This window comes from Dermacentor andersoni, chromosome 2 (genome assembly GCF_023375885.2).
Source record: "Dermacentor andersoni chromosome 2, qqDerAnde1_hic_scaffold, whole genome shotgun sequence".
Lineage (NCBI taxonomy): Eukaryota > Metazoa > Arthropoda > Arachnida > Ixodida > Ixodidae > Dermacentor > Dermacentor andersoni.
Genome location: NC_092815.1, coordinates 94,778,229 through 94,805,713, shown reverse-complemented (window position 1 = coordinate 94,805,713; position 27,485 = coordinate 94,778,229). Strand labels below are relative to the sequence as shown.

The following is a 27,485-nucleotide window of genomic DNA, read 5'->3' as shown; positions in this document are numbered from 1 at the left end:
TGTATGCACGATACACTGTACCTACTAAACTATCTTGCTCAATACTCTGAAAAAGTGTTTCCAGTTTCGATTGATGGGTACGGGCAACATAATTGTGTTTCAACCTTCAGAACAAAACACTTTATATCACTTTCAGGCACAACTATGCCAAAGGCACTGACACACAGAACTTGATGCATAACAAGAGTTATTGCAACATGGTATCATCTGATAATGTCAAGTGCAGCATGGCCAGCATTATGTCAAAAAAGAAAAAAAAAAACATGCAGAAGTCTTGTGAGATGCACAAGGTTAGTTGCATTAATGTGCTGCAGTTGCAAAAGATGCAAGCACTGTGGCTTAGGAAGCACTAGGAAGAGCAGAGTGAGATATCTCCATTTCTTAAGACCATTAGGTGTAGATGTCTCTTTGTCGGCTTCTGCCTGGACTGGTGCTGGGCTTCTAAAAACATAAATCAAATCTTGTGGATGCAAAAGTATCAAAAGGTGGAAAAAAACATTAAATCTCGAGTGTGTGCGGCAATTTCACATTGTGATCTGTGACTAGGACATTTGTGTAACACTAATCAATATAAACAAGAGCTAGAATATTGGTGTCAGTGCACCCTTTCATAACGTGTGCAATTTTCGTAGTGTGTTATTGCTGATTACAGTATTTCTTTTGGCAACAGAATGGTCAAACTGCACTGCATATTGCGGCTATCAACAACTGCATGGAAATTGTAGAGAAACTGCTACAGTACAAAGCTGACCCCAACATCAAAGACAAGGTACGAACCATTTAGTCGTTTGCAGCAGAAACATATTACCTTGATCATTCTGCAACATCTAAAAATTTTTACTTGTATTTGCATGCTTCTTGTATTTTCATGGTCACTTTGCACACATTTCTTCAAATTTGTTCATCTTTAGATACATTCCTATTTTTGCAAATCCAGACAAATGTGGATATACCATGAATATAAGGAATTATCAGATGTAATAGAAGTAAGCTATGTTTGCTGCCAATATCAGTGTGTAGCAAGTGTATGCCTATAACAGCTATTGGACAAAACAAAGGTGGTTAGTGTCAGATGCGACTTTGTTGCAATAAAATTTGACTACCATAATGTTCTACTCTAAGCATCCATTTTTTTTTTCATGCCCTTGCAACCAGAGAAGAACGCAAAAGGAATACTAAAGATTGCAAGCAGGGCGTGTGGCTATAGATGTGCAGAGATGCTTGGGTGTGCTATTGCTAGAACTCCCCATAATTGTATTATTTTATTGGCTACTATATTCTACAATAATGTCGTGGTATGTTTAAGTCATTAAATTCAAGAAAATATGGTACTTGTTCTTTATCTGTATTCACAGTGTTTTCTTTCACATATTCTCTGAATTTTGTTTTTCTGTTTTTCTCACCTTTGTTGTAGACACGAAGACATAGCTACACCACTTGATTTGCATGAAGGTAAATGTTTTGCTTTTGTTTTAATTCCTCCAATTTCTTTTTTTCTCGTATTATTGTCAATGAGTATTATTGTGTCAAAATTACTGCCTGCTGAGGTGCTCATTACTTTTAATTGTTTCTTTTGTTATTCCTCCATCAATATTCCTCCTGTTCTTCACCTGTAATTAGTGTTCCATTTTACTTTGTTGAACATTGCAAGTAAATGAGGTATGTATAAAAATGGAATGACAGCATCTTGTGGCGAAATAATAAGGTGGTTGCAATGCTAGTGGGCTAGTGTTATCAGAAGATTGTGGTGTCTTCAGGCCTACCAACAGGTGGTCAACCTCTGTACCATCTTATGCAATAAGTATTTTACCAAAATGAAAGGATTATGAGTAACTAAAGTTGCTGGCTGATAATGCAGATATGCTTGATTATTCGGACATCTCCCCTGTACCGCCCCTACCCCCACGGAAGTTAAAGGACGCCTCACCATGCCCCGTTACAAATTTGAGTTATACGCTGGAAATTCTAAAACGTCTAGAATAATTTTACAGAAATTATTTTTCATATGGGTTTCTTTTTGGAGGGTATAGAAGAAATTTAATGACCTGTTACCATACTGCCAGGAGGCAAACGTGACTGCCAACCAAGACTCACCCTCTCTGCCAAGTTGGGTGTCTGTAAGCGACGTTTCTTCCCCTCTTTCTGCCATACCGGAGCCGAAGGACCGCATTGGGTTCATGTGATGAGCCCTGCCTTCTTTTTCTTTTTTTTTCCTCACTTCTTTTTTTGCTGCGTGGCATATTTCCAGTGGTGACGTTGCACGTTCCAAATTGGGTGATTTGCCAAAATAACATGTCATGCTGAGTTTGTTTGTGTTACTGCAGCTTTCTGGCTGGGAATGTCGCTTCCTCGAGAGAGAGAGAGAGGATGTCTGGAGTTTTGTTTGAAATTTTAGCTGTTCTTGCAGCGCTCAGCGCTGTAATACTTTGCAAACACGACCGTCAGCATGTGAAGTATGCATTGTGGTTGTCTGTTTAAAATGCTGTTTAAAATGATTAAACCTGGTGAGAGGCCTCTAACTCTTTCATTACCACACCTAGATAAATTTATCAATTTGGTTGACATAGTTCTATGCATTGTTATATGTTTCTTTTCGAATTCTACTAGCAACGTCATGCACCCGCAGAAATGATGATTGAACTTTAGCTCGTTTTTGGCACATTGGGGAGGCTGGAAAAATAAAACTTTAGGTATCATCGAGATTAGCCTTCAATACTCCTAGCAGTTTTTCAATAAAAAGACTCGAAATTTGCTCTTTGGTCGATTTGCCAAGATTGTTTTATATGATAGCAGCAGCAGAGACACAGAAGCTTCCATCGGGTTGTCATTTTTCTGATGAGCTGTATAGGCTGTTTTAACGATGTCTCAAACAACAGTAGGTGCTCATGAGTGCGTGTTATTTTCATTACTGTGTTCGAGTAATGTCAAGTGCAACTCTATTACACCCCGTGGGTTTCTAGTGCATCAACAGCATATTCATAAATTATTATGAGTAGTCTGTCCCGTCGTGTAGGGTTTTCACTCGCACAAGCGCACGCAATCGATTACAGAGCAACCTTCAACCAAAGCTTGACTAGCGGTATAAGCTCTTACATCTTGAACAGCGCCTGTCGAAGTGCCCTTATTCGTTACTGTACAATATTGCGCAATATTCCACATTACTGTGCAGCACTGAACAGGAACTGAACAATGCATGTGGAGGATTCAGCGCCAGCTGAATGCACACTCAACCACTTTGCCTGCCCAGAAAAGCTGACTGAACGAAATAATCAACTATGAGGAGGCTTCTGCATGCTCCCTGACCTGATAACGATTGCTCGGCAAGCCTAAAGAATGCAGTAAAACAGAAACCATGTGCCTACTGCAGTGAGTAAAAACAAATGCTCCCTGTACAATGGGAACTTATTTTTGCAAACCTACTGCTTTCCCACATAGCATGGGGGTCACTATTGCTAGTATTCGCACCAACAAATCTTCATAATAATTTTTTTTTACATGATCTGAGTTACAAAGACTGGGAAATAGGAACCAGATGCATATTTTGTATATTTCAGATTTTTTTACTCTCAATACTGCAAATTGCAAAAATTGCAAATTATTACTTTCATTAATTTTTCTTGAGGTGCTTCTTCAAAGTTTCACACAAGACTGCCCAAAGTTGTCTGAGCAACTATTACTGCTAGAAAACCATTCAAAACAACAGTGGTCAGGCTGTAATTTTATGTATCACGGTATACATTGCAACTACTACATCTTGAAATAAAATGTTAAAACGTAAAAGCACCGATAATGAGCACATTTCTTGCGGTAACGAAAGAGTTCATGTGTATAGAAAACAGAAATTTCAGGCACTGTACAGCACGTTATGTGACAATTTGAACTTCAACTCCACAACTGTGTGCAAACTGAGTTGTGCAGAAATAGCAATATTTTCATTTGATACGTCGCCGGCATGGTCGTCAGCCATGTTGCTGGAACCTGCTCGAAAACGAAACTTGGGAAGCTTAGTCGATCTAGTAGTCACCGATGATGATTCACTGCATGCATTCACATTACTTTCAGCTATCGGTAGTGACTGCATGACAATGGTCGAGATACAAGCAGAAATTTTGTAGCGATGTCGTCCGCTCTATTCTACGCCACTGTTATGTATTGATCATGGCCAGCTGATCCCCATTGATAACGCGTGTGGGGCATCACTCTGACCACTGTGTAGAGCATATTAGAATAAAGTTGAGTGAGCCGGATGGAGCTCCCCGCTGAGGGGCCGCATAACGAAAAATTGTGTGAGGGTGCTGTGAGCGAACTGGATTGGGGCAGAGATACGCTCTGCAGCATATTCAGTGTACTTCTGCTACGGGCGCCGAGAGTGGTTGTGCGTGCACGCTCTTATAGTAGCACTTTATTTCAACTGCAGATTTATATTTACACTCTTTTATTTAAAGCAACATGACATTTTCAATTTTGCGTGAAGTGTGTGGTTTGCTAGCAACCATGTGTTCATTGTGTGGATGCCTAGTTTTTGTTGTAGAAAGTTGTACTGTATATTTTTTTAATGTCTTCATTTGCTTTAATGTGCCCATGATTCTTGTCAGCTGGTACCAATTGTAATTTTAGCCCGGTGAACTGCTCTCTTCACTACTGTTTTCTAAAAGAAACATGTAATTTTGTCTCAGCAACCACTGATCTGCAACGTGAAGTTAAGTAAGAAAATTTTATTGCTATCATGTTGTTTCACACCCACTTCTTATTGGTGGAATATTAAAAAAACAGTGACAATAACGGAAGAAAACAGTAGTATAGGCAAACTGTGCGGAGTGAGGATGGAAGCAGATGACTAAACTTCTTGGTAAATCAAAGCGTACGCAGACATAGTCACAACATATATATATATATATAGTAGAAAAATTATCAGACGTTTTAAATGTGCTAATTGAAAAAGTGAGAACTCTCGACAGGAATAAATGTGTTTGCAGTAACAAATACGATGCCATGCACCACATCTTTCTGCATGATCGTGCCATGAAATTTGCCATATCTACCAGAAGGCACAGAGATCCTTATACCTTTGCTGCTATTTGCACATCGATCACTCTTTTGGAGGAGGTTGTTGACCGAAAACACCGTGTATGGATTCAATCCGGCTACAAGCGAAAAGCAGGTGCATATTCTCATATGCATTTCCGTATGCTGCTCTTGAAAAGCCTGTCATAGCATTCAGACCTTTTACGTGGTGCCCAGCCTTATGCAGTTTTATGTCCTTCTTTTACATCAATGCCTAGTAAAGCTTTAGTGAATTGTACTTGGTTGATAGTTAATATGATGTAAAATTACTTTTTACCCCATGTGCGGCCATTTAAGATGGCAGTGCATCTTTTCAAAACGGTGAAAGAAGTTCCATGTAGTTCTGTGCAGTCTTCCCATTCTCTACCTTTTCATGACTTTTGGGCTCACGTTCGCACAATGACTGTTCTTTTGCAGTTATTTATTCTTGATTTTTATTTAAGAATAAGGAAATCTGAATACATTAATGTGTCTAGTATGCTACCTTGCATATCGTTACTGCTTGCGAAAGCACGAATGCAGGTAGCATCCTGCTGCCAGCATTACCACAGCTGTGTCTTACCAGTACTCACGTACGGGGCAGAAACCTGGAGGCTTACAAGAAGGGTTCTACTTAAATTGAGGACGACGCAACGAGCTATGGAAAGAAGAATGATAGGTGTAACGTTAAGGGATAAGAAAAGAGCAGATTGGGTGAGGGAACAAACGTGAATTAATGATATCTTAGTTGAAATCAAGAAAAAGAAATGGGCATGGGCAGGACACGTAATGAGGAGGGAAGATAACCGATGGTCATTAAGAGTTACGGAATGGATTCCAATGGAAGGGAAGCATAGCAGAGGGCGGCAGAAAGTTAGGTGGGCGGACGAGATTAAGAAGTTTGCAGGGACAACATGGCCACAATTAGTACATGACCGGGGTAGTTGGAGAAGTATGGGAGAGGCCTTTGCCCTGCAGTGGGCATAACCAGGCTGATGATGATTATGATGATGATGGTGGTGGTGATGATGATGATGATGATGATGATGATGATGATGATGCCAGCATTACCTATGCAAGCTCATGATGCACATGACAAATGCTTTCAGAGAGCTTCACTGCTTATAAGTAGGCTATTGGTCTTCATCTGCCGCATTAGCTACATTTCTCCACGAGTCAAAACAATGTCTGCCTTTCAAAGTTTTGAACTGTGAAAAGGCCTTGGCTAGATTCATTTATTGCACATACCAGCTGTTAATTAAGGGCTGTTCTTTATCTTTATTTTCATTATATGTTCTTTTTCTACAGTCTGGGTGCACGGCACTTCACCATGCTGCACAGCGAGGGCATCATCTTGTGATGAAACGACTGCTGCAGAGCAATAAGATGGACATGGATGACCCAAACTATGTGAGATAATGGTTTCAGGGAATCTCTCACTCTCTCTTTTGCTTTTTCCGTTGGCGGAAGTTTGTGTTAAAGGTCCTATTACAACTTTGTTGTTGTTGTGAGGACACACCATGTATTCCCATTTGTGTGGATGAGAAACTATAGTCTTGATTTTTTCCATGAGCTGCACGTTCTAGGACCAGATATTGTAAGGGGTGGTTCGTAGCATAGAATCAAAGTTGGTATTGGCATTCACTGGCAAAGTGCCCATTTGTATAGTTCACAGCTTTAATGAGTAAGTGATCAGCAAGGACAAAGGTGAGGACAGGGTATAAGGCACAAGCCAAAGTGTTCCAGTAACCAGAAACCATAACTGCATGCAAAAGTGACACCACATCTTAATCTAAAAGCTGCGCATGATTGTTACATGGTGTCGTTATTTCTACGTTCTTTATTACAACTGGGCTTTTTGTTTGTCTATTCCTTCTCAATAATCATGGCTTTAAAATCATCCTGTATGGCTTCTTGACGATGTGGTTCTTATCCCTACTCATTAGCTGGCTACATAATCTTCGTCTTCCTCCTTGCATGCTTGTTTCACTCTCTTTCTTGTTGACTGTGCCTATAACTTGATCGTTCCTCTTCGCTGCATACATCAAATTCAGCATATGCATATCAGCAAAATTAAATTGATGAATGTTGGCCTTTATAGATACTATCATATTGACTACGTATAACATCACTGTTTGTGATTTCATACACTTTGCCTTTGTTCTGGAGCGGTACCTGCCTGTCACTCAAAACTCTGAAAGGCTCTTAGAGTTCCATTCTTCCTGAATTCTCCTTGGAACTTCTGCTTTCTTCTCCCTCCACCTCTTGTTTGTGTGTGTCATTGAGTGAAAATGTCATGAATGAGTTGGCATGATTGTTGTGCTATCACTTTTGAATCAAGTTTGAATGTGCGATGTACTCCCTTTCACTTCTTATGATTTTACGCCCTCATTACTTCTAAATAAGCTTTTTAGTAGGGCAGCGTTTTTTCAGAACTGCACCATTCTGAATGCTTAATGAGCCAGTGATAGTAAACTCAGCCATGAGTATGAAGAGCTGTTTAACAGGCAACAAATGAACTGTGTAGATGCACTGGTTGTACAAATATAAATATTCTGAAAGGTATTATAAGGATACAGAAACAAGAAAGGCAGTGTGCCAAAGGCCTTGCCTATCTGTTTAAATACACAGTAACTGTTTAACTTTCTTTTTTTTTATTTGCAGGAGAGGAGCACACCTTTGCACTTAGCAGCACAGAATGGCCATCAGGCAGCTGTGCAGATCCTTTTAGAACATGGCTGTGATGCTTCTATCACTGATGCTGTAAGTGCGACATTCTGGCATTCCGGATTTCTATGATTAATGGACAGAAGTGTTCTGGAACAACTTTTGCTTTTGTAAGATGTAACATAGTGGCGTTACATTTCTGTTAACCACCCCGTAAATGCACATGGACACTGTGTTATCACTGGCTATCATTGTTGTGTTATCATCATTGTATTATCAGGCTGTAACTTTTGGGACATGTAACCACTTACAATTTTTTGAAGGCAAGGTCTTCTTAGCGGGTCAAAGAAGCTTAGTGTACCTGGGATCTGCGTATCTTGTAACCATTTCTAGAAAGAAACGGTTGGTTAAGTGACTTGTGGATGTTGTATGAGCATGACAATGGTATTAAAGCATACCTCGTCATTCTGAGAATACTTAGCAATTGTCAACAACTAAGGATAACTAAAAAACAAATGCAAGTAGCCATAAATAGGATAAGATGCGGGTCTCTGAGTCACTGTTGCCCTCTGCCATGCCGCCACCAAGTGCCATCTAACTTAACTGTCATGCCCTCTGCTAGATGTCGTGCCCTAATTCAATAGGGTGCCTTGCTGCGTGCTCGCTGCTGCGTGCTCGCTGCTGCGCATGGTGGGAGGCCAGGCACGCACATCGAGGCTAGAGTTCGGGGGGTGGGGGCTGGAGTAGAGCTCGGTCGGAGGAGCACGTCTGAGTGCGCATGCACGCTGTCATTGAGTGCGTGTGGAGACGAAAGTGGTGTACTGACCCCACTGATCATCTCTGTTGCTGGCATTGAGAAAGCTCTAGTGCAGCGCAGTATTTCTGTGTGTGTCAGCATAGCATGACTGAACGGCGCAGTTTCACTATGCTAGTGAAAAGGAGACACTCATACAGTCTAGCGCCTAGTGCATTCAGCATGACTGGCCACGTTCGGCATGCTTTGGTGCAGATGGCGCGGGAATAGAACATGTCTTATCTCACATCGAAGCTGCTAGACCAGAGTGCATCGTGCGTCAGCTTGGCTGGCTGGCAGCATGCTGGCCTACAGTTCGAATGGAGTAAAGAGAGCATGCTCAGTTTGCACCTTCGCCAACTGATAAAACACTTGCTTGCCGTGCAGTTGTGCTGTGGCAACAGCTAATCGCTGTGCTGCTGCGGACCATGTTCAACACTCCAAACTATAGAAGGGGCAAATCTTGGACGATTCTGGCATCGCCAGTGTGACGTATCCAACTTGCCCGTCATCTCTGATGTATCCAACTCAATGTCCCGCCCAAATGCATGTTTCATATTGTGCCTGCCAGGAGCCGCAGGACGTCAAGCAATGTTTGGGGGCCCTATCAGAAAAGCATCGCCCAAGACAGATGCATGGCTGCCGAGATGTCTGAAAAATGTGAGCGTCTCCTATGTAGGGTGACGACCAAGGAGACCCGATGGGCATCATTGTAATTGTGTGTGAAATAGGATATGTTATGAAATTAATTAAGTGAATAGTAAACGTGAAAAAGAGACAGAATAGATGCATATAATCAACACTTAATCATCAAATCAGTTGAACAACCATGTATGTCGATGTTGTCTTCTTTAGCGTCAACACTTCGTTGACACTGCCCTTTTTCATGCTCACTTCTGCTGATGTAGCCAAAGTTAGTGCATGCTACAAGTGATGTTCAACAAGAGGTCACTTTCAAGTAAAGGTCCTACATGCTTTGTGTGTTGTTGCATTGTTGCTTGGTGCATGTATCGCTTACTAATTACTGTAGACTCCCATTAAATAATTTTAACATGTGGGGAACAAAATGCAAACATTTGGTTGGTTTCAATTAGACCCAATGAAAAAAATGTCTGCTTAGCACGAAGTGTTCATTTGGTTGAGCCAAACTTCCACATCCACCACTGATGCCGGCAAGTGGCCTTAAAGGAGCCCTTGAACACTTTTCAAGCAACCATTTTTTGTTCGCAGGTTGTGTAGGTTGACGGTTGGAGAGATAAGTGCAAGAAGAATGGCAGTGATAGGGGTATGTAGTCCGAGGTTATTCAACCAAGAAATTTCAAAATACACGAAAAAAGCATTCATTCCCTGAACTCAAATTTTGCAATCTTCCGTGCTCATTTCGCTCACCCACTGGTGTAACCCCTTGCAGCCAATGGTAAGAGCTCAAAGCACCTACATAATGGAAGTCTGCACTCCATGGTTGCCTACATGTTCTATGTTCATGGACTCCGGTTACTCTGGTACGCTGATAGTGTCTGTTACCGCGGTAAAAAAACACCTTCGTGCATTCTAGCACATTTCATGTTTTCCACTAATGGTCGAGCAACCTGGGCCTGTGCGATATCTCTTTTCTTCAGGTCAGGTACAGTTCACTATGGCACTGCAAACAACAATGCACTGGTGTGAGAAACCTGCGCCACTTCAACAACACTTATGAGTGCAAAATGCAAGGTGCAAAATGAGGCAACTAGGCGGTAAGGCTGCTCACACGGGTACACAAGCGAGAAGAGAAGCTTTTGTGTTCAGAGGCCAGAGGCGAAAGAACAGTCAGTACCTCCTGCCGTGTTTGTAGCATTTTCTTTTCCGACTGCATCTGTTTGTGTTAATATAAAAAGTAAAGCAAACAAAAATAAAATTGCATCTTAATTTATCATGTTTTGCTGCAGTGCAGTGGTTACACGCAACTTTGTTTTTAACCAGTCACAGAGGAGTAAGTGGTGGCATCGATGGTGCTGCTGGTGAGTGCCACTGGGCAATAATGCAGTCGGGAGGAATGTAGTGATGCATCTACGTAACCTGCAACAGAAAGACACTGGCTTGAAAAGTCTTTGAGAGCCCCTTTACTCAGCAGACTTGGGACTGGAATTAGCTAGACGCATGAGAAGCAAATGGTGCTTCTGCGGTCAAAACAGCTACGCCAACGTCGGTGATGACGTGGAAACCTGTAGCTAGAAACAATAATTGAGGTGGTCTTCAAGGTTCACACATGATACAGCTGATAATGCCATGAATACTTTTGCATTTTTTTTTACCATGATGAGGGCATTCAAGAATCTTTTAGCAACCTAGGCTTCTTATATGTCAGCTCTTGTGATAGTACACAAGTCCACACAGCACCAGCGAGCAACAATTACTCAATTGCTTAAGAGTGCATTAAACAACACTTTGTATCATAAAAATTCAATAAGAATCTCTTTTTACATCTGCCTTTAAATTTTAATGCTGGTTCACTTATTTTGTGGCATGGATATTTGACTGTACCATGGATGTTAGATATTTAGTTGTGTGGATAATTTTTATTAAGACAAATTCTGATAAGACGTACTGATTTTCATTAGCATCTTTGAGCTTGTCTTAATGTGAGCGCACTGTACCTATGTTTTGATACATATATACATTGATTAACACTACTCAATGCACAATGATGAAAAATGAAGTTTTTGTAGTTGATTCCTCCATGTCTGAAACCATCTGCTCACTCACCCTTGTTGGTATTGCGTTACTTTGGCTTCTACAGTCAACTTACATTAATTTGACCCTGACAAGACTGACGAAATCAATTGAGAATTATCCGGTGGCTCTAATTAAACAAGAGGTAAAAAAAAATTGGCAGCGCCCATCTCAAGACGACTGTTGACGGTATTGTGTTTAGCATTGAATCAATATAGCAACAGAATGTATTGCCACCGTCGAAACGAGTTATGTATTAGTTGTGTACTGCAGCCGGATCCCTATTTTGCACTTCCCGAAGAACACTCAATGCCATCTAGTGCTGCTGCTGCGATGCCTGCACATAGCCTACAAAATGCATGCTGCACTGATGCATATGAACGCTTGGAAACATGTCATGTGGCAACTGCTCTTCTTTCTGGACACGCTGTGCCATATAGTGGTGCTGCTTAGAAGTCTGCACATGGCCTCTGAGATGAGAAGCATGGCGCTTCAGCGACTGCAAACACTGAGATTTGTTCCCTTGCTTTCTGCACATTCAGTGGCACATAACGTATTTACTCGATTCTAATGCCCCCTCGATTGTAACGCGCACCCGTTTTCCGTGACCAAAAGAAGGAAAAAAAAAAAACCCCTCATTTGTAACGCGTACCTGTTTGCCGTGACCTAAAAAAGAAAAGTCCTTTACAGTACCGTGCACTTCATTATTTCATACAGGAATACAACTTTCTCTCCTTTGGAAAAACAAAAATATACTTCCAGTGCACTAAAGTTGCAATAAATAAAAAAAGAGGCAGTTTCGCCCAAAAGGCGAAGCATCGATTGTGATAGCAAATTAGTAGACAGCTATACGAAAAGTAAGGATAGTAGTTTTATTGGCTGTATAAACTTTTAAACATTATTTGCTTACTAACTAGATTAACAAGCATGGTGTCACGCATACACAAGCAAACATGAAGACGTCTCACTCAATGACCGCGGAAAATGTTTATCAGAACGCAGGAGTGAGAAAGTGCAGTAGCAGGAGCGAGCGAATTGACCTTTGTGCAGCCTCTCGCTTTAGCTTGAACTAAGCGACGAGAACACAGCGCGGTGTTCCTAGATGCACAGATTGTCTCCATCACAGATCGCCTTCAAGATAGCAGCTGCCGGAGTAGAACGCCTCTCCTGTTTGCGCCAGTCCCTAACGCAAGTTTCGGGAACTCCGGACGCTCGTGATGCAGCCCAATTTCCACCGGTCTGTGCAGATGTGATCACTTTCCTTTTAATTGCGGCATCGTGATGAACACTCGACATGTCTTCGCACTCGGCACTTCCATGCTGATAAAGCAAACACAGAAAATGGGAAGACGGACAGTGGACTAACCCAAGCACATATACTACAGCACATGGAGGAAGCTGCAGCAGCTAGGCTCGAAGCGTGCACGAGGTGGCCATTTTTGCCATATGGCCATTTGGCCATATGGCAACACAGATTCAGGGTCGTACTCGATTCTAACGCAAACACAATTTTTGGACCCATTTTATGGGGGGAAAAGTGCACGTTAGATACGAGTGAATATGGTACTCAGTGACCCAAGTTGGCGAGATGTTCATTGAAGAGTGACACACACCTGTGCATTCATGGCACAGTTCGCTAAAGCATTGGTGTGAAAGACATTCATTGAAAAGTGTCACATACCCAGTGAATTTGTGGCACAACCTGCTAAAGCATCGGGTTGCTGTCCTTGAAGAACCTTTGTGATGTGGGTTCAATTCCTCTTGGCATTGGAGAAATTTAAGGAATCTTTTTTGTCATTGTAGAGTGGCACATACCTAGTTACCCAAGTTGGTGTCAAAAACATTCATTAAAGAGCTGCGCAGACTGAGTCGCACATAGCCAGAGCACTGGCTGTATTTAATTCACACCACTGATTCACCAGCAGTATTTGTCCCAATTTTGAAAACGCCCCATATATCAAATGCGCAACTACCTTTTATGGGTTCAGAGTAAAAAATTAACATGGATATCATTTTATAACTCCAAATACAAGCTAAACATTGAATGTGCACCAGATATTTTAACAAAAGAACACTTACCATGTTTCCGATTCTGACAATAAAGAAAAGACGAACCCAGCAAACTTTATCTTCACGGAATGGAAGTTTGTTTGCCTAATGTCCATCGTCATGACTTTCAGACAGCAGTTCATTGCTGTCTAGAACCACAGCATGTCATTGTTTGTACAGTCGTACAGTGCATTTGATAGTCTGCATTTATTAAACAACACCATGACAATCACAAGCAAGATTGTGGCCCACATCAAAACTAACCACTTTGCCAGTTATCCCGCAATGCGTGGTATTCTCCGGAACACCAAGAACACATGACATGCTTTGTTGCTGCTTAACATGTAAAATAACATTGTTTGAATGTGTTTTCATAATCAAACTGAAAGTGGCGTGTAGTCGTCGTCATGCTATGAGAAAAAACTATCTGTGGCCATCCATGGTCACCATCTTGTGAGGGCAATAGCGAAGCTGGCTTTGGTGTTTGAACATCATGAATGCAGTTTTGGTATTGTATCAGATTGCACTTCCCAAGCAATATTCAGATGAAATTATTTTTTGAAAAGAAGGTGCACATTAGAGTCAGGTAAATACTGTAATTATTCATTGTGAGCTACCATTCTCACTTTAAAATCTTTCTGGGGCAGGCTGAAAATAGGTGTTTCTGGTGGAAGGTGGCGTCTGTTTGACGCATTCACTGTGCCCTAAGCACGGCCAAGACGGACATTGCAGCTTGCGGTGTCACCAACTGTGGTCACAAATGGAGTCGGGCTCATGCATGATGACCAGCCAAGTTCAAATGATCTGGCGAAGGCTAATTTCACAACCAAAATAAAAATGTTTGGTCCTGTTGGTCCTGTAGAAATGTATGGGCACTGGCCAGGACCTCTGGTCGAGATCGAATTAACCGAAAAATCGAATTAAGCATAGTCGAATTAACGAAGTCTACTGTACCAGCAAGCAAAGACCTTGACTGTTTGGAAGTGTGGAACTATCCATTTTCACTTAAGAAGTCACTCTGAGTTCTGTCTTCTCTCGCATTTACAGAAAGCGCGAACTGCACTTCACATTGCAGCTTCATTGGGCCACCTTGATGTGGTAGAAACATTGCTGCAGTTCAAAGCTTCACTCACTGTCAAAGATAAGGTGAGTACACATCTTCCATTTGGTGGTACACAATGGTCCTTTATGAAAGCGAACGCACGAGCATGTGGCCTGTGCTCGACAGTGGCTGTTTAGAGCGCCAGCAAGTGGTAGCAAGACAAAGAATGTCCGCTTTTGATGTCATCTATTGACAGCCAGGGTAACCAGGCATGGCCGATAGGCACGTGCCTGCTCGAATTAGCTGGACAACCGCTCTGCATGACTGTTGAGCAAGGAGCGGGGCCTGCAGTTCAGCATCTGCTGCTAGCAAACCGTGCTGGGTACGCGAGCACACAGGAGACGTGGAAGTGCTAACATACGCTCGGTAGTTATTAGGTACTTCCAGCGTATATTAATGCGTAAATTCTAGGGCTACTTCCCTCGGGAATATGTCCATCCATCCATCTGTCTGTGTCTGTCTGTCTGTCTGCAACGTGTGACACGATGCACTCCATGCATAGGTATGCGTGGGGTCCTATGGAAGTATATATGAGAATGCCTTATGACTATGTATGACTACTGAGATTTATGACTATGTATAGTGAGTACTGAAGAGGTATAAAAGTAATTAGTTAAGTGTAATTATTATTAATTGAGGGCAATTAAGAATAGTGAGGCTAATTAAACTTAATTTATGTTTAATTGCTAATCAAGAGTAACTAAGGTTAAATCAATGGAGCCTAATCAAGAATAATTAAGGGTGCTGGAAATTAGTTTACCCTGATTAAGCAATATTAATTATGAATTAATTGTTTATACAAATGTCTTCATCATACATTTAATTAAGCGTAATTTGTTAAGTAATCAAGCAAGCATCACCATTATACGGATGATTCACGTATTTAATGAATGAACAAATTAATTAGGTTTAATTGCCACAACCAAAGGTTGACTCGAGTGAATCACTCTCTCCTAAACTCCTCTGAATCGGGTAAGGTTTATTCATGCTACACAGGGAAACAGCGAGCCAGAGCTGCCTACTGCAAAGAGTACACTGGGAGTACTTATTAAATAACAAGCATGTGCTGGCACTTCCACGTTTACAATGTGCTAGCATACTGAGTGCAGTTTGCTAGCAGCAGACGCTGAGCTGCAGGCCCCGCCCCTTGCGCATCTGTGTAGCGTGGGAGAGAGTCCAGCAGGCGCTTGCCTTTCAGCCGTGTCTAGTTATTCTGGCCGCCAATAGATGATGCCACAAGCAGACATGCTTCCTCTTGCTGCCTTGTGCTGGCTCCCTAAGCAGCCTCCACAGAGCACAGTCGATACGCTTGTGTGTTCTCTTTCATAAAGGACCACTGTGTACATCTCATCCATTGTCTCCACATGTAGGCACCACTAAAACTGAAATAATTGTTTCACTTGTACATTTTAGTAATGTATGGGACCAACAGAAGCTTCAGTTAAAAATAATAATTTAACTTTTTTGCTGCAAGTAACTTTAGAGCTTTATTTAATTGGTATGTTACGTACCAGAACTACAATGGACAAATGGCCATATTTAAAGCCATGCCTATTAAAACATTCGGAGCCTAAAACAAACAGCAATTTAGTGCATAGATTACATACTTTCACGGTAAGGAGTAAAACATTGAAGGAAAGGTTGGAGCTTGTGCTAATAGAAATTACTGTCTTTATATTGTTTTGTGTAGTGCAAGCAGCATATTTATGCGGAGAAGCATAAAGTGCATATGCTGTGTTTTGTTTCTTTTCCAAGTCTGTGCACTCTGTGCACTGTACAAAAACAGTGTGAATTATCAACAAACTAGTTTTGATGTCTTTATTTATAATAGTCAAATGCCTTTATAAGGAAGTCCTATTCTTCGTTATACAGGGCACTTCATTGAAAAGCTATCGCACTGTACGGCTCACAATGAAGCATGCTCAGCACATTCAACAAGACAAAAATCATTATTTAACATGAGTTCAAGGGAGATATAGTGAACTAAGTCGCTAATCTTATTGTGTTGCGCTTTATCTCATGCAATGTGCGACTACAGCCAAACTTACTACTCCAAGGTACACACCATCCTCAGTGGCAAAATGCTGAAGCGATGCAAGCCAAAGCTGCAGATCGTCAAATGATGCTATCAATTCCTTTGTCGCTATCACTTCGCTTTTACAGGCTCTTCATCACTGTTGGCTTCGTTGACATTCATGTCCTTTGGGCCCTAGATGGCTTTGACGACATTGTAGGTCATCAGTTCCGAGTACATTTTTACATCGTCATCAAATGCGATGTATTCATCAGCCATCACACCCGCTACTGTGTTACAACAAGCAGCTAACGAGTTTAATGATTCCTGGAGCACTGCATGCAGCAGGACCATAACACTCCCTGATATCAGCACGGTGTGTGTCGTTAGCGCTGTGTTGGCACTAGTGCAGAGCACAGCTCAGTTGCGTTTGCGGAGAGCAGTAGCAGCTATGGAACGTGCCGTTCATTGTAAAGAAAGAATTCAGCCGTTGCGTATGCATGATTCCTTCGTTGTACAGGCAAATTCGTTGTAGCGGTATTTGTTGTAGAGGCGTTCACAATACATATAAAAGATAGGAATTCAGCCAAACCATAATGAACCTTCAATTAAACAGGACATCTTGTAGCAGAGGCATTTGACTGTATATAATGTTTCTATTTTTCGTCCCATGCCTCCTGATAGCTTTGTGCTTTTTGTCATATATCAGATACTAGATATGAGTAGTCTGGATTAGTGACCTTGACATGTTGACCTGCTGTCCCTTGCCCTCGCATTTCAGCATGGTAACATGCCTTTGCACCTAGCCGTTCTGGGTTGCCATGCCCACATGGTCGACTTACTGGTGAAGAAAGGCGCACTGGTGAATGCAACCAACAATGTGAGTTTCAGTCCGACACTTTCTGAAATGAAAAGTAGGCACCTTATCTCTGTACCTGCGCTTTGTAGTGATGCTGATGACTAGTCAGAATGTCTCGTGAAATTATTGAGAAAAAGTATGCCTTGTGTGTTACCTTGTGTGTTGTATGTGCAGCTGAGCACATACGTAGCTTGCGTCTATGTTTTAGCGGTAATCTGCTGCGTGTGCAACGAATGGGCATGCTGAGATGGTGCGAGATCCTGTGCACTGTCCTCCCGCGCATTTAGTACTGAAGGTTGTGTAATCTAAGAGTTTTAGATACGCGTTGAAGTGAGAGGCAGGCGAAGCATTCACTCTGTACTGCTGGTGCTTTTCATTATACAGTCAAACCTGACTATATCGAACCCGTTTACATCGAATTATTCAATATATAGAACAATTTCTGAACACGGTATAGTTACAATGAGTATATATAGCAAAAATTATGCTTACATCGAACAAAAATAGCAGCGACTCCTGATATATCGAACGTCAAGCGGCGGAAAAGTGCCCCCAGAAGTTAGCTTTCCCTCGCGGTAACAGGGAAACCCGGCGGCGTGGCTCCATTCAACCGTTCTCCCTACCGTGATCGTGCTGATGTCACGCTGCCTCGGGCGAGCCGTCGATACCCCCCCCCACAAAAAATGATCCTGTCCCACCCGCAGTGCTTGCTCAGACAACCAATCAGAGGCTCTTGTGCCCTCATCGTGCAAGATGGCGCAAGTACGAATTGTCTTGCTGCTTTTCTGGTTCATCGTGTTTGCGTCTTGTGGGCCTTCTCCCGCAGTGTTGCCGTGATGAAGCAGCAAAATTCGCCTTTCGGCATGAAGCTCGAAATCATAAATCGGGTCGAACGCGGTGAGAAGTCAGATGACCCCGCAGCATGCAAGATTCCGAGGAGCCCTCTCAGCACGATCTTGAAGAATAAGGGGAGATTAGGGCTAACGCGGCCAAACTCATGATCTGGTGCCCATAGTGCCCGACGTGTATGCACAGCCAGTTGTATGCACAGTGGTTAATCCAAAATTGCTTCAGACGTGCCGACTTCCGTATGCTCGGTGATGACTGTAAATTCTGATGAATGCGACGAAGCCGTTGCCGGTGTTGCTGAGGTTTGGAGCAAGCTGTCAATTTCCAGAAGTGTTGGACAAGTTTGTGAGTGCGGATGATGGTGTCGTGACCACGGGAGTGCCTGAAAAACGAAGGCTACATTGCTGACATTGTACCGAGCACAAGTGAAAGTGGGCACAATGAGGAAAGCAACGACGGTCCGTTGCCTACAGCCTCCGAGCTGATTGGTGCATTCGCACTAGTCCGGTGCTTCTACGCGAATATAGAAGGTTGTGGCCTCAGCTGCTCCAACTCTTTAGACAATGTGGCGAAGTGCATGCATCACAGGCAGTGAGATTGCCCAAGCAGAAGAAAATACAGGACTATTTCATGCAAAACTAAGCTAGTTTCATCAATAAAGTGATCTTATAAATGGTATGTGCTTTTATGACGTCCAATTCTTTAGCAGGCTTATATTGAATGATGCTTTATATCATACCGATAGGCATTTTTTTGCGAGTTCGATATAGCCGGGTTCGACTGTAGTGTTGTCCCGCTGCAGGTGACGCTATCCGTTGCAGGGACAGAGTGGAGGCAAAAGCATAGCTGGCTTCACCTCATGCCACCGATGTGAAGATATCACTGACAGGCCATGAAACCATATCTTTCATTACCGACTCTGAAATTAAACAAGATGACTTTTTTTCTGATTCAAATTTGCTTTTTCCGATTGCCTCACAGTTCAGAAAATTTTGTAGCCCATCGCATGTAAGAAAAAAAACTGACTGAACTTATTGCATAAAAGGTCGAATTTTCAGTATAACAATATTTAACTATAACGAAAAAAATTGTCACTTTTATCGACTTCATTATATTCAGGTTTAACTTTATATATGGTTTGTTATTCAGCAGTGTGGTGTGCCTTCTTTTTTCTTTCTTTCTTTTTTTCTGTCTACAGTAGGGGAAGAAACTAAGGGTTTGAAAGTTTTCATGAGAAATGTTTGCTTCTTTGTAGCGTCTACAAACACCACTTCACATAGCAGCAGAGCTTGGCTTCACTGAAGTGGTACAGGTGTTGGTGGGCCATGGGGCAGACCTCTTCCTCCCTGAAAAGGTGCGTGCACGAGCACTGCTTCGTGAAGGGAGGCGAGCTCTGAGTTTGTCACTGCAGAAGTGCAGTGCATCCTGCATAACTATGCTGGCTAAGTGCTACAAGATAAAACAGTGTGGTACTTTTGAAAAGATATGACGTGTTCTGGATACCAACACTGGCCAATATAATACCTGAGAATAGAACAGTGTGTCGTCACCAGAAAATTGAGTTACCTGTGCCACTGGCCAAGTTAAAAGGACAGGTGAATCTGTCCTCGCCTTCAAGGTTTGCTGTGCTCTCTGCAACTCTAGTTAAGTTACGGAAACAGAACAATATATATTTGAAGTAGTGGACAGCTCGAGGGTACTTCTCCTCATTTGACAGTCCTGGTGCCTGTTCACTTATTGATACTACTAGGTGCCTGTATGACAATGAAAAGTTGTGCATATTCCTACAGAACATACCTTTAGAGTTTGGTTTGTTCTATGTACCTATCTTCATGCATGTGCTGTTGAGCAGGAGACATGGAGTAGGATTCTGGATGTGGTCTGACGTATGACTAGCCACACCAAGAATTGCATCCGAAAGGTCTTGAAGAGGTTTTAAGAGGTTCTAACTGGTTACAACTGGTTATAAGAGTCAGAGCTGCCTTCCGAGTCGAACCGATATGGATGCTGAGTTGTGTCACATGCCTTTTACTGTGTGCATGCCATGCTATACTTAGGCATGTTTTAAAATCTGCCTTGCATGTACAGTAGTCAGGGGCACTGTCATGAAAATCAGTGCCACTTAAGGTGTAACTCTACGAGATTAATATTTTTCTGTGGCAGCAGCAGCTTCATCTTTTGAATATCTTTCTTAAGGTGAAGCGCCAATAGTGACAGCACACAAGAAGAAATACAGACAGGACAAGGCGCCTTGTCCTGTCTGTATTTCTTCTTGTGTGCCGTCACTATTGGCGCTTGACCTTTTGAAAGCTATGCACCAACTAGCCCCACAACGTGTTTTACTGCAGTATCTTTCTTAACTTCATGGTTTGAATGGGCTATCATAACAGTAGCTTGTTTAGCATCGTGCAACTTTGATGCTTCACAGAACCTTGACCACGAGCATGTGCTAGTCTGCAACAGTGCATCAGTGTATGCGTCAGTGCCAAAGTTATTGCATTACTCTAGTAACGCCTTGATGGTATTTATTTATTTACAGAATACTGCAGGCCTTGATAGGCCCAAGCGAGAGGGGCAGTTCAATGACGACATAAAAAACAAATCCGAGTTATGAACATAAGCAACGAAGATATATGGGAAGAGATAAATGGTTCAATAGTAAACATATTAGGCAGAAAGCAAACATAGATACATACAATTAACACAGGCAGTGGCCAATAAAAACACTAATAACATCATTAGCATGCACCATAATTGTAACTAAACAGCCAAAAAGAAACCACACAGGTGTATTATAACTTAATAAAATCAATAGTAATAATGCTCCCTTTTAAGGCAGGTAGTAGTTTGTTTCAGTCTCTTATTGTTTGAGGAAACTCAAGTATATAACTGTGTTCGATTTGGGGTTGTATGGAGTTAAAGAGTGGTCATGATGACTCCTCATTCGTCTCATAGTTACAGGGCATAGGTATGCTTCAGGGTTAAGAAAAAAAAATGGTTGTGTTTAACGTTTTCAGTGTCACTGACATACTGGTATGTTTCTATGTTTCTGTCTTGTACATTCTCCACTCTCTCCAGTCAGATGTGTGCAGTAACACACAGTTGGTGAGCTCCTAGGTAGTTCCGTCATCTGCTGTACATTTCAAAAAGTATATTTTCTCATCTCTCTGAGCTTGCTCAGTCTGGGTTTTTGTTAGTGCACTGTGGAACATGCCCCTCTGTGGGTGTGATTGTGCCACACGGAGCACACATCCACAGATGGGAGGGGTGGCTCCTGGACATTGCAAACTGCTACCGTGGTGATCCTCCGTTAAAAGGTTATCGCACCATAGCACAAGGCCACCACTCTTGCATGTTTCTGTCCTCTGTCGTACATTTATACAAGTGTTTCCTTTTTTTGCTCTTCCTTGACATGACAACACTATTGCGAAAGCATGCATATTAGAACAAAACTATGTAGGCAATAAAAAACTAAAATAGGAATGCGAGAACCATAATAAGAGTAGATTTGCCATTACCTACGTCATTTTTTCTCTTCTGCATTACCAAAAATAAACTGTTATGTTCATTTTATAATATCCGAGGAAAAACCCAACACTGGGGATGCATCACCTCCAAAAAGGCCCAACACTGAAATGGTTAAGTAAAAATGGAAACTTTAATCAGTTAATTTTATGCCATGTCTGGAGTGTATAGATGTTCTGTTCTTTCATTAGGGCTGTGGTAGAGTCTGTCAATCAAATTTTGAAAAATAAAATGAACAGCTTTGCACTGTAGCATCTTGAGGGTGTCAATGTTAGGTTTTGTGTAAAGTTCCCAAATAATGCACGAGTATTTCAATTTAGATCTGATGATGGACGAGTAAGCTGAAAGTTTAGCTTTGGCAGGAGTGCACTTTAATTTGTACCTTAAAAGACAAAGTTTACATAATTCTGAGCCACAGATGTTAGAGATAACTTAGGTTTCTGGTTGTAGTCATCACACCTAGGTGCTTATATTCATCAACTTGAGTAAGTGAATGAGATGGAAGGCTCTACTGAAAAGAAAAATTACTTTTGTTGGTTAGTTTCATAAAAGCTTTATCAACATTAAACTTCATGTCCATTTGGCTGCACCATTCAAATATCCTCTTTAGGTTAGCATTCAGAGTCACTGATCATTGGAAGTAGTATCACTGGCAGTAGTGGCTTCAGTGAACAAAATGGAGTCATCCGCAGACAGCCTGACTTGGACCAGTTCTTTAAAGCTATGCCAACAGTGTCATTAATGTAAAGTAAAAGTTATGAGGGCCCAAGAACACTTCCTTGACAGATGCCTGAATAAACCAGTAATGGGTTAGAGACAAACCTGTTAATAATAACAAACTACATGCAGTTAGTTAACCATGCTGAAATTAAATTGATTAGGAATAGGGAAATACCTATATATTTAAGTTTATGAATGAGCTTAGCATGTGAAACAAGGTCGGCCACTTTACTAAAATCTAAGAATATTAAATCAAGCTGTCCTTTTTTATCCAGAATACTTGTAAAAAAATTAACTTACTAATTGCGTGACTGTGGGAAACCCTTTCCTAAAACCGTGTTGCAGAGCGGAAAGTATGCTTTTCTTGTTTAAGTACCAAGTTATAAAATTTGCATCGATGTACTCAAGCATCTTATGACACGATGGAGTAAGTGATGTATGTCTGTAATTAGTAAGTACCAAAGAATCTCTGTTTCAAAGACAGGAATGCTTAACTCCCAGAAAGATGGGAGTTAAGCAGATGAAAAAAAATGTGCAAAATTTGATGCCAAGAAACTTGGAGAGCATTTCTACATAACGACAAAGAAAAATATTTGGGATTATATTGGAATCAAGTGAGGATTTAGTTTTCAGGTTTAGCAGCATTGAAAAATACAAGGTTCTGGCACGAAGTCAGAGTCAACACAAAATGTCAAGTTATTATTATGTGTGCATTCATGTCCATCAGCATAGGTAAGGACACTGTGGAAGTAGTTATTGAAGTTATTAGCGATGTCTCATGTATGTCATTCCAGTCTGAAGTTTGTATCCTGCAAGTGCCTGCATTGCAACTTTATTGCTATCCTCTGAAAACAGTCACTTTCACTATCACATTGAGTGCATAATGAAAACTAAATATAATTCCTGTTTATGCAACCATGGCACATTAGCCTTTCTTCCCATTTTGTGGTTGTATGGGCAGGCATCTGGATGCACATTCCAGCTAATGGGTAAAAAAATTTCTTTTAATTTGAGCCTGTGTGTGTTATGTGCATAAATGCGTCCTGTGGTTGTGAGCATATGTAATAAATTATCATGGGACAAACATCAGTACTATGGCAACGCAAATCTAACCTTTGCGCTTTTCTCATTGTTTTATTACTGATCTTGTGACATATCTATCAAATAAGATTTGATAGATATGTCGGAAAATGCAGTGAAAGTATTCAAACTGCATAAGTTTAGTTGTCGCGGTAAGGTTTTGTTTTTATGTTGATGCCATATGAACACAATTTTAGTGCACATAGAAAGTTTCCTAAAACTCTAGAATGGAGCATTGGAACAAGATCTCACTTTTTTGTGGACAGGGTGGACGCACAGCGCTCTACATAGCTGCACGTGGCAGCTATACAGCAATAGTGGATATGCTCATTACGGCCGAACGGGAGATCAAGCACAGGAGCAAGGTCAAAGAGCAGTCAGTTACAACACTCCAGGTGAGACGAGCCTGGAGAGAACAAAATCAATTTCTATATGTTCTTTGGTGAATCTGTCTTTACATGAGTCATTGCCTATACATGCCTGCTTGCCACTTTCTTTTTTTTCAATAAGCATTTGTTATGGAGACATGAGCAGCACAGAGCCACTTCAACTGTGAAATGAGAAAGTATTCAATTTTTTTTTTTTTTTGGCACTGTAGTGAGGTTTTTATTCCACTTTCTGCTGCTGGCATGAGTGCTGTGCAAATGGACGATGGAATTTCCTTTAAGTGGACGTACACAATGTGCAAGGGTACATGCACCTGAATGGAGCACAGTGTAAATACTGGGTTGAAACTGCCTATTTTTGAATGAATTCAGCCTGGCACCCGCCAGTTTTGCAACAGTCTTGTGGACATCAAGGAGGAAAGTGTGGCAAGCGACCAGCAGCAGCATTCTGGTGCCGAGAACGCCGAGGACGGGGAACAGTTGCAGCAGCAGCGACAGCAGCAAATGCAGCGTTTGTCCTGGACCCTGGCCAAGGAAATGCTGATGCCCAACGACTGGAAACATTTGGCCCGACACTGGGGATTCACTCCTGAACATATCAAAGCCATTGAACACCAGTACACGGGTAATCAGCTGCATTGTGTACTACTGCTCAGTAATTGTATTACAGAGGCCAAGTGTCTTAAGCACAGCCAAAATTTCAGTTAGTGTATTTGTGCCCTAGTACAGCGCGTCTTACATAGTGGTTCGTGGATCCCTGTTTATGGAGCCACGCTCTGCTGAAGATCCACAGATCTCATATTGAGAGCCTTATGTATGGACTTCCAAAGTGGAGGGATCCACAAAGAGCATCAATAACAGTGATGCTGTATCAAAAGAGTGAAGTGTTAGTGTGGCAAGGCATTTATAGTGACCTGGGGCAGTATTCTCATCGCAATCATTTTTGGTGATGGTAGCCCTTTCGTAAGATTTCGCATGACCTGGCACCGGATGCATCCTAGTGCTACAGTCAACTTCAGTTAATTCGACTGCAGTTTGATTTTGCAGTTAATTTGATCCTGACCAAATTACCCAGCCGGTGCCTGTATAGACCCAAACTTTTGTTATTTCGATGCTAAAATTGTTCTTCGCATAATAGTTTGAACTTGACCAACCAGAACGCATGTGCCTGACCCCTATGGTGACCCCAATAGCAACTCCATTAGTGACAGTGTCTATCTTGACAGAGCTTAGGGGACAGGGAATGTGTTGGACACACGTCGTCTCCCGTTGAAAACGCCTACTTCTGGCCTGCCCAAGGTAGATGTTCAAGCAATAATTGTAGCTCACAATAGACAGTTTTCAACTAGGGGCCCCAAAGGTCTTGCAGCCCGAAAGAGAACATCAGTGCCACTCTGCATGCGTGAGGTGCAGAGAGAGTTTAGCGTTTGCTTTGGCAACACTATTTCAATGAAATAGTGCTCCGACCCAAACTTGACACAATAGTTTTTCGTCAACGAACATGGCGGCATCCATCGAAGCAGTGGCTCTCACCTTGTACCACATTCAACCCCAGTCCTTAAAAACCTGCAACCATCAAAAACAATGAACAATGTCGTAGGCTTTCGCTTTTGCTCATTTAATGTAAGTGAAAGGGTTAAGCGAGAAATTGTTGTTTTTTTGAACAGTAGTCGAACTTGAAGGCCGCCAGGCCTAACACATATTCATCTTGTTGCTATGGGGAGGCCTGTCTCGTCAAGTCGGCCAAGATTGAATTTAGAGTTTAACATGACACCATTAATTTATTATAAATGCTGCACACTAGTTCTCAGACATGTTATTAATGATAAAACACGTATCTAAAAAGTGATTATCTTGCTATGCTTTAGATTACTTTTTGTTGAAGCTTCCATTTTCGTTCGTCGAAGTGCTTCAAGCGCACGATGCAAAGGCCATGTGCGCAAAGATCTTTGGGGCCACAAAGATAGGGGCCCCTATTCGAGAACTCTCTAATGTGTAATTACAGTATTTACCCGATTGTAATGAATGCCTTTTTTCTTTTTTTTTTCCATAAAAATTGGGCTGAAAATTGCCTGCGTGGTGCAATCGCATACAAAACCAAAACCGCCTTTACGGCGTTCATATGCTTTACCACACAACAGAAATGTATTGCGGCGAAGCTAAGAAACCGGCCACCATTGTGCAACATTGTGCATTTAGGCCCCAAAAAGTTGGGTGCGTATTAGATTTCAACTTTGTACAGGAGATTTAATGTCATTTCTACGTTAGTTTTCCTCTTTGTACACATAGAAAATGGGTGTGCATTTTATTCAGGAGCGTGTTAGAATCGAGCAAATACTGCCAAATGAATCAGTGGTGGTTTTTTTTCTGCATCTTGTTTAATTTGACCGGCTGGATAATGCAATCACTTTTGTTGGTCCGGTCAGGGTCGAATTAACAGAAATCAACTATATGGCTGACAGCATTCCTGGCACTGTGTGAAGGTATCGAGCTTGGCAGAGCATCAGAATTGCTTTCAGCCACATACGCTAACGCGTCCAATGCCGAGTCATGGATGAAAGTGACACCATCTCCGACAATGATCGCCTGAGAATAGCACCCTTGTTTCATAAAGCCATGTTTTACCCATTGATTCTGGTGAAATTGTAAACAACCAACAGGTTTGATGTCAAGCTAGATTTCTGACTTCCACTTATCATCACACTCATTTTTGGCATGTACCATCGCCACTTTCATTGGGAGCAGAATAAGTAGCACATAAAGCGCCTAAAACGAGTTCCTTAGAGATTGAAATATAATGACAATAATTTTTAATGACTCGGTATGTTATACTTACTGTGCAAGCTTACGTAAATGTTAAATAATAGAGAAGTTTAGCTTGTCCGGTATTCTGGTAAACGCAGGCGGACGGGGCGTTGGGGCATTGGCGCGTTGGGGCGGAAGCGCAAACATGAGCGGTCTGCATGATGCAGCCACCTGGCAATGCAGAGCTCAGGGACAAAGACAGCTAATATGGCGTTAACCGAGCATATTATACTTTGCTGGTGTAAATTTTCGGCACTAGTGTAATCGTGTTGCTGCCAAAAATTTAAACTCACAGCAAAGTAAAATACACTTGGTTACTGCAATATTAGCTGTTTCTGTCTGTTCGAGCTCTGCATCGCCAGGTGGCTGCACCATGCAGACCGCTCATGTTTACGCCTCTGCCCCAACGCCCCAACACCCCGTCCGCCTGCATTTACCCTAACACTGGACAAGCTAAACCTCTCTAATGTAAAAATTAGGACAGTCTCAAATGACCTGTAGTAAGTCTAAGGGTTTTGGCAGCCAAAATTTTGAGGACCACAACTTTAGTCGCTTATTAGCCTTTTATGTAAACGTTAGCTGGCAAAATAGTATTTGAAGCAACATTCGAAAGTGAGAGAGAAGTATATTTTATGAACGGATACAAAATCTCGTACATGGCGCATTCATGTTGTCTGCATAGCCAATAACCACGAGATTTGCACTTGGGTGCATATTAAGGTAGTGGCTCTTGCAGCGTACCTGCTAACTCTCCCGAATTTTTCATAAAGTTTACAAGTTCGGGCTCATTCTACGACTTTTACAAATGTTTCATTGAGTTTCATGAAAAATAAATTTCGTTCAGGAAAATGTATCACTTGACAGTCTTTCCATGCCTTTAA

At 41.8% G+C, this 27,485-nt stretch overlaps 1 protein-coding gene across 2 annotated transcripts in view; it reads left to right on the top strand.

Annotated features, from left to right (window-relative positions):
• The window catches only part of LOC126541611 (uncharacterized), a 113,404-nt gene that overhangs the window by 73,783 nt on the left and 12,136 nt on the right, over positions 1-27,485 (top strand). For both annotated transcript variants that reach the window (XM_055076782.2, XM_050188456.3), the window contains exons 6-13: positions 671-769; positions 6,352-6,453; positions 7,708-7,806; positions 14,312-14,410; positions 17,162-17,260; positions 19,344-19,442; positions 23,680-23,808; positions 24,172-24,424. In XM_055076782.2, coding sequence (XP_054932757.1) covers positions 671-769; positions 6,352-6,453; positions 7,708-7,806; positions 14,312-14,410; positions 17,162-17,260; positions 19,344-19,442; positions 23,680-23,808; positions 24,172-24,424 — 979 coding nt within the window. The remainder of the gene's footprint in view (positions 1-670; positions 770-6,351; positions 6,454-7,707; positions 7,807-14,311; positions 14,411-17,161; positions 17,261-19,343; positions 19,443-23,679; positions 23,809-24,171; positions 24,425-27,485) is intronic.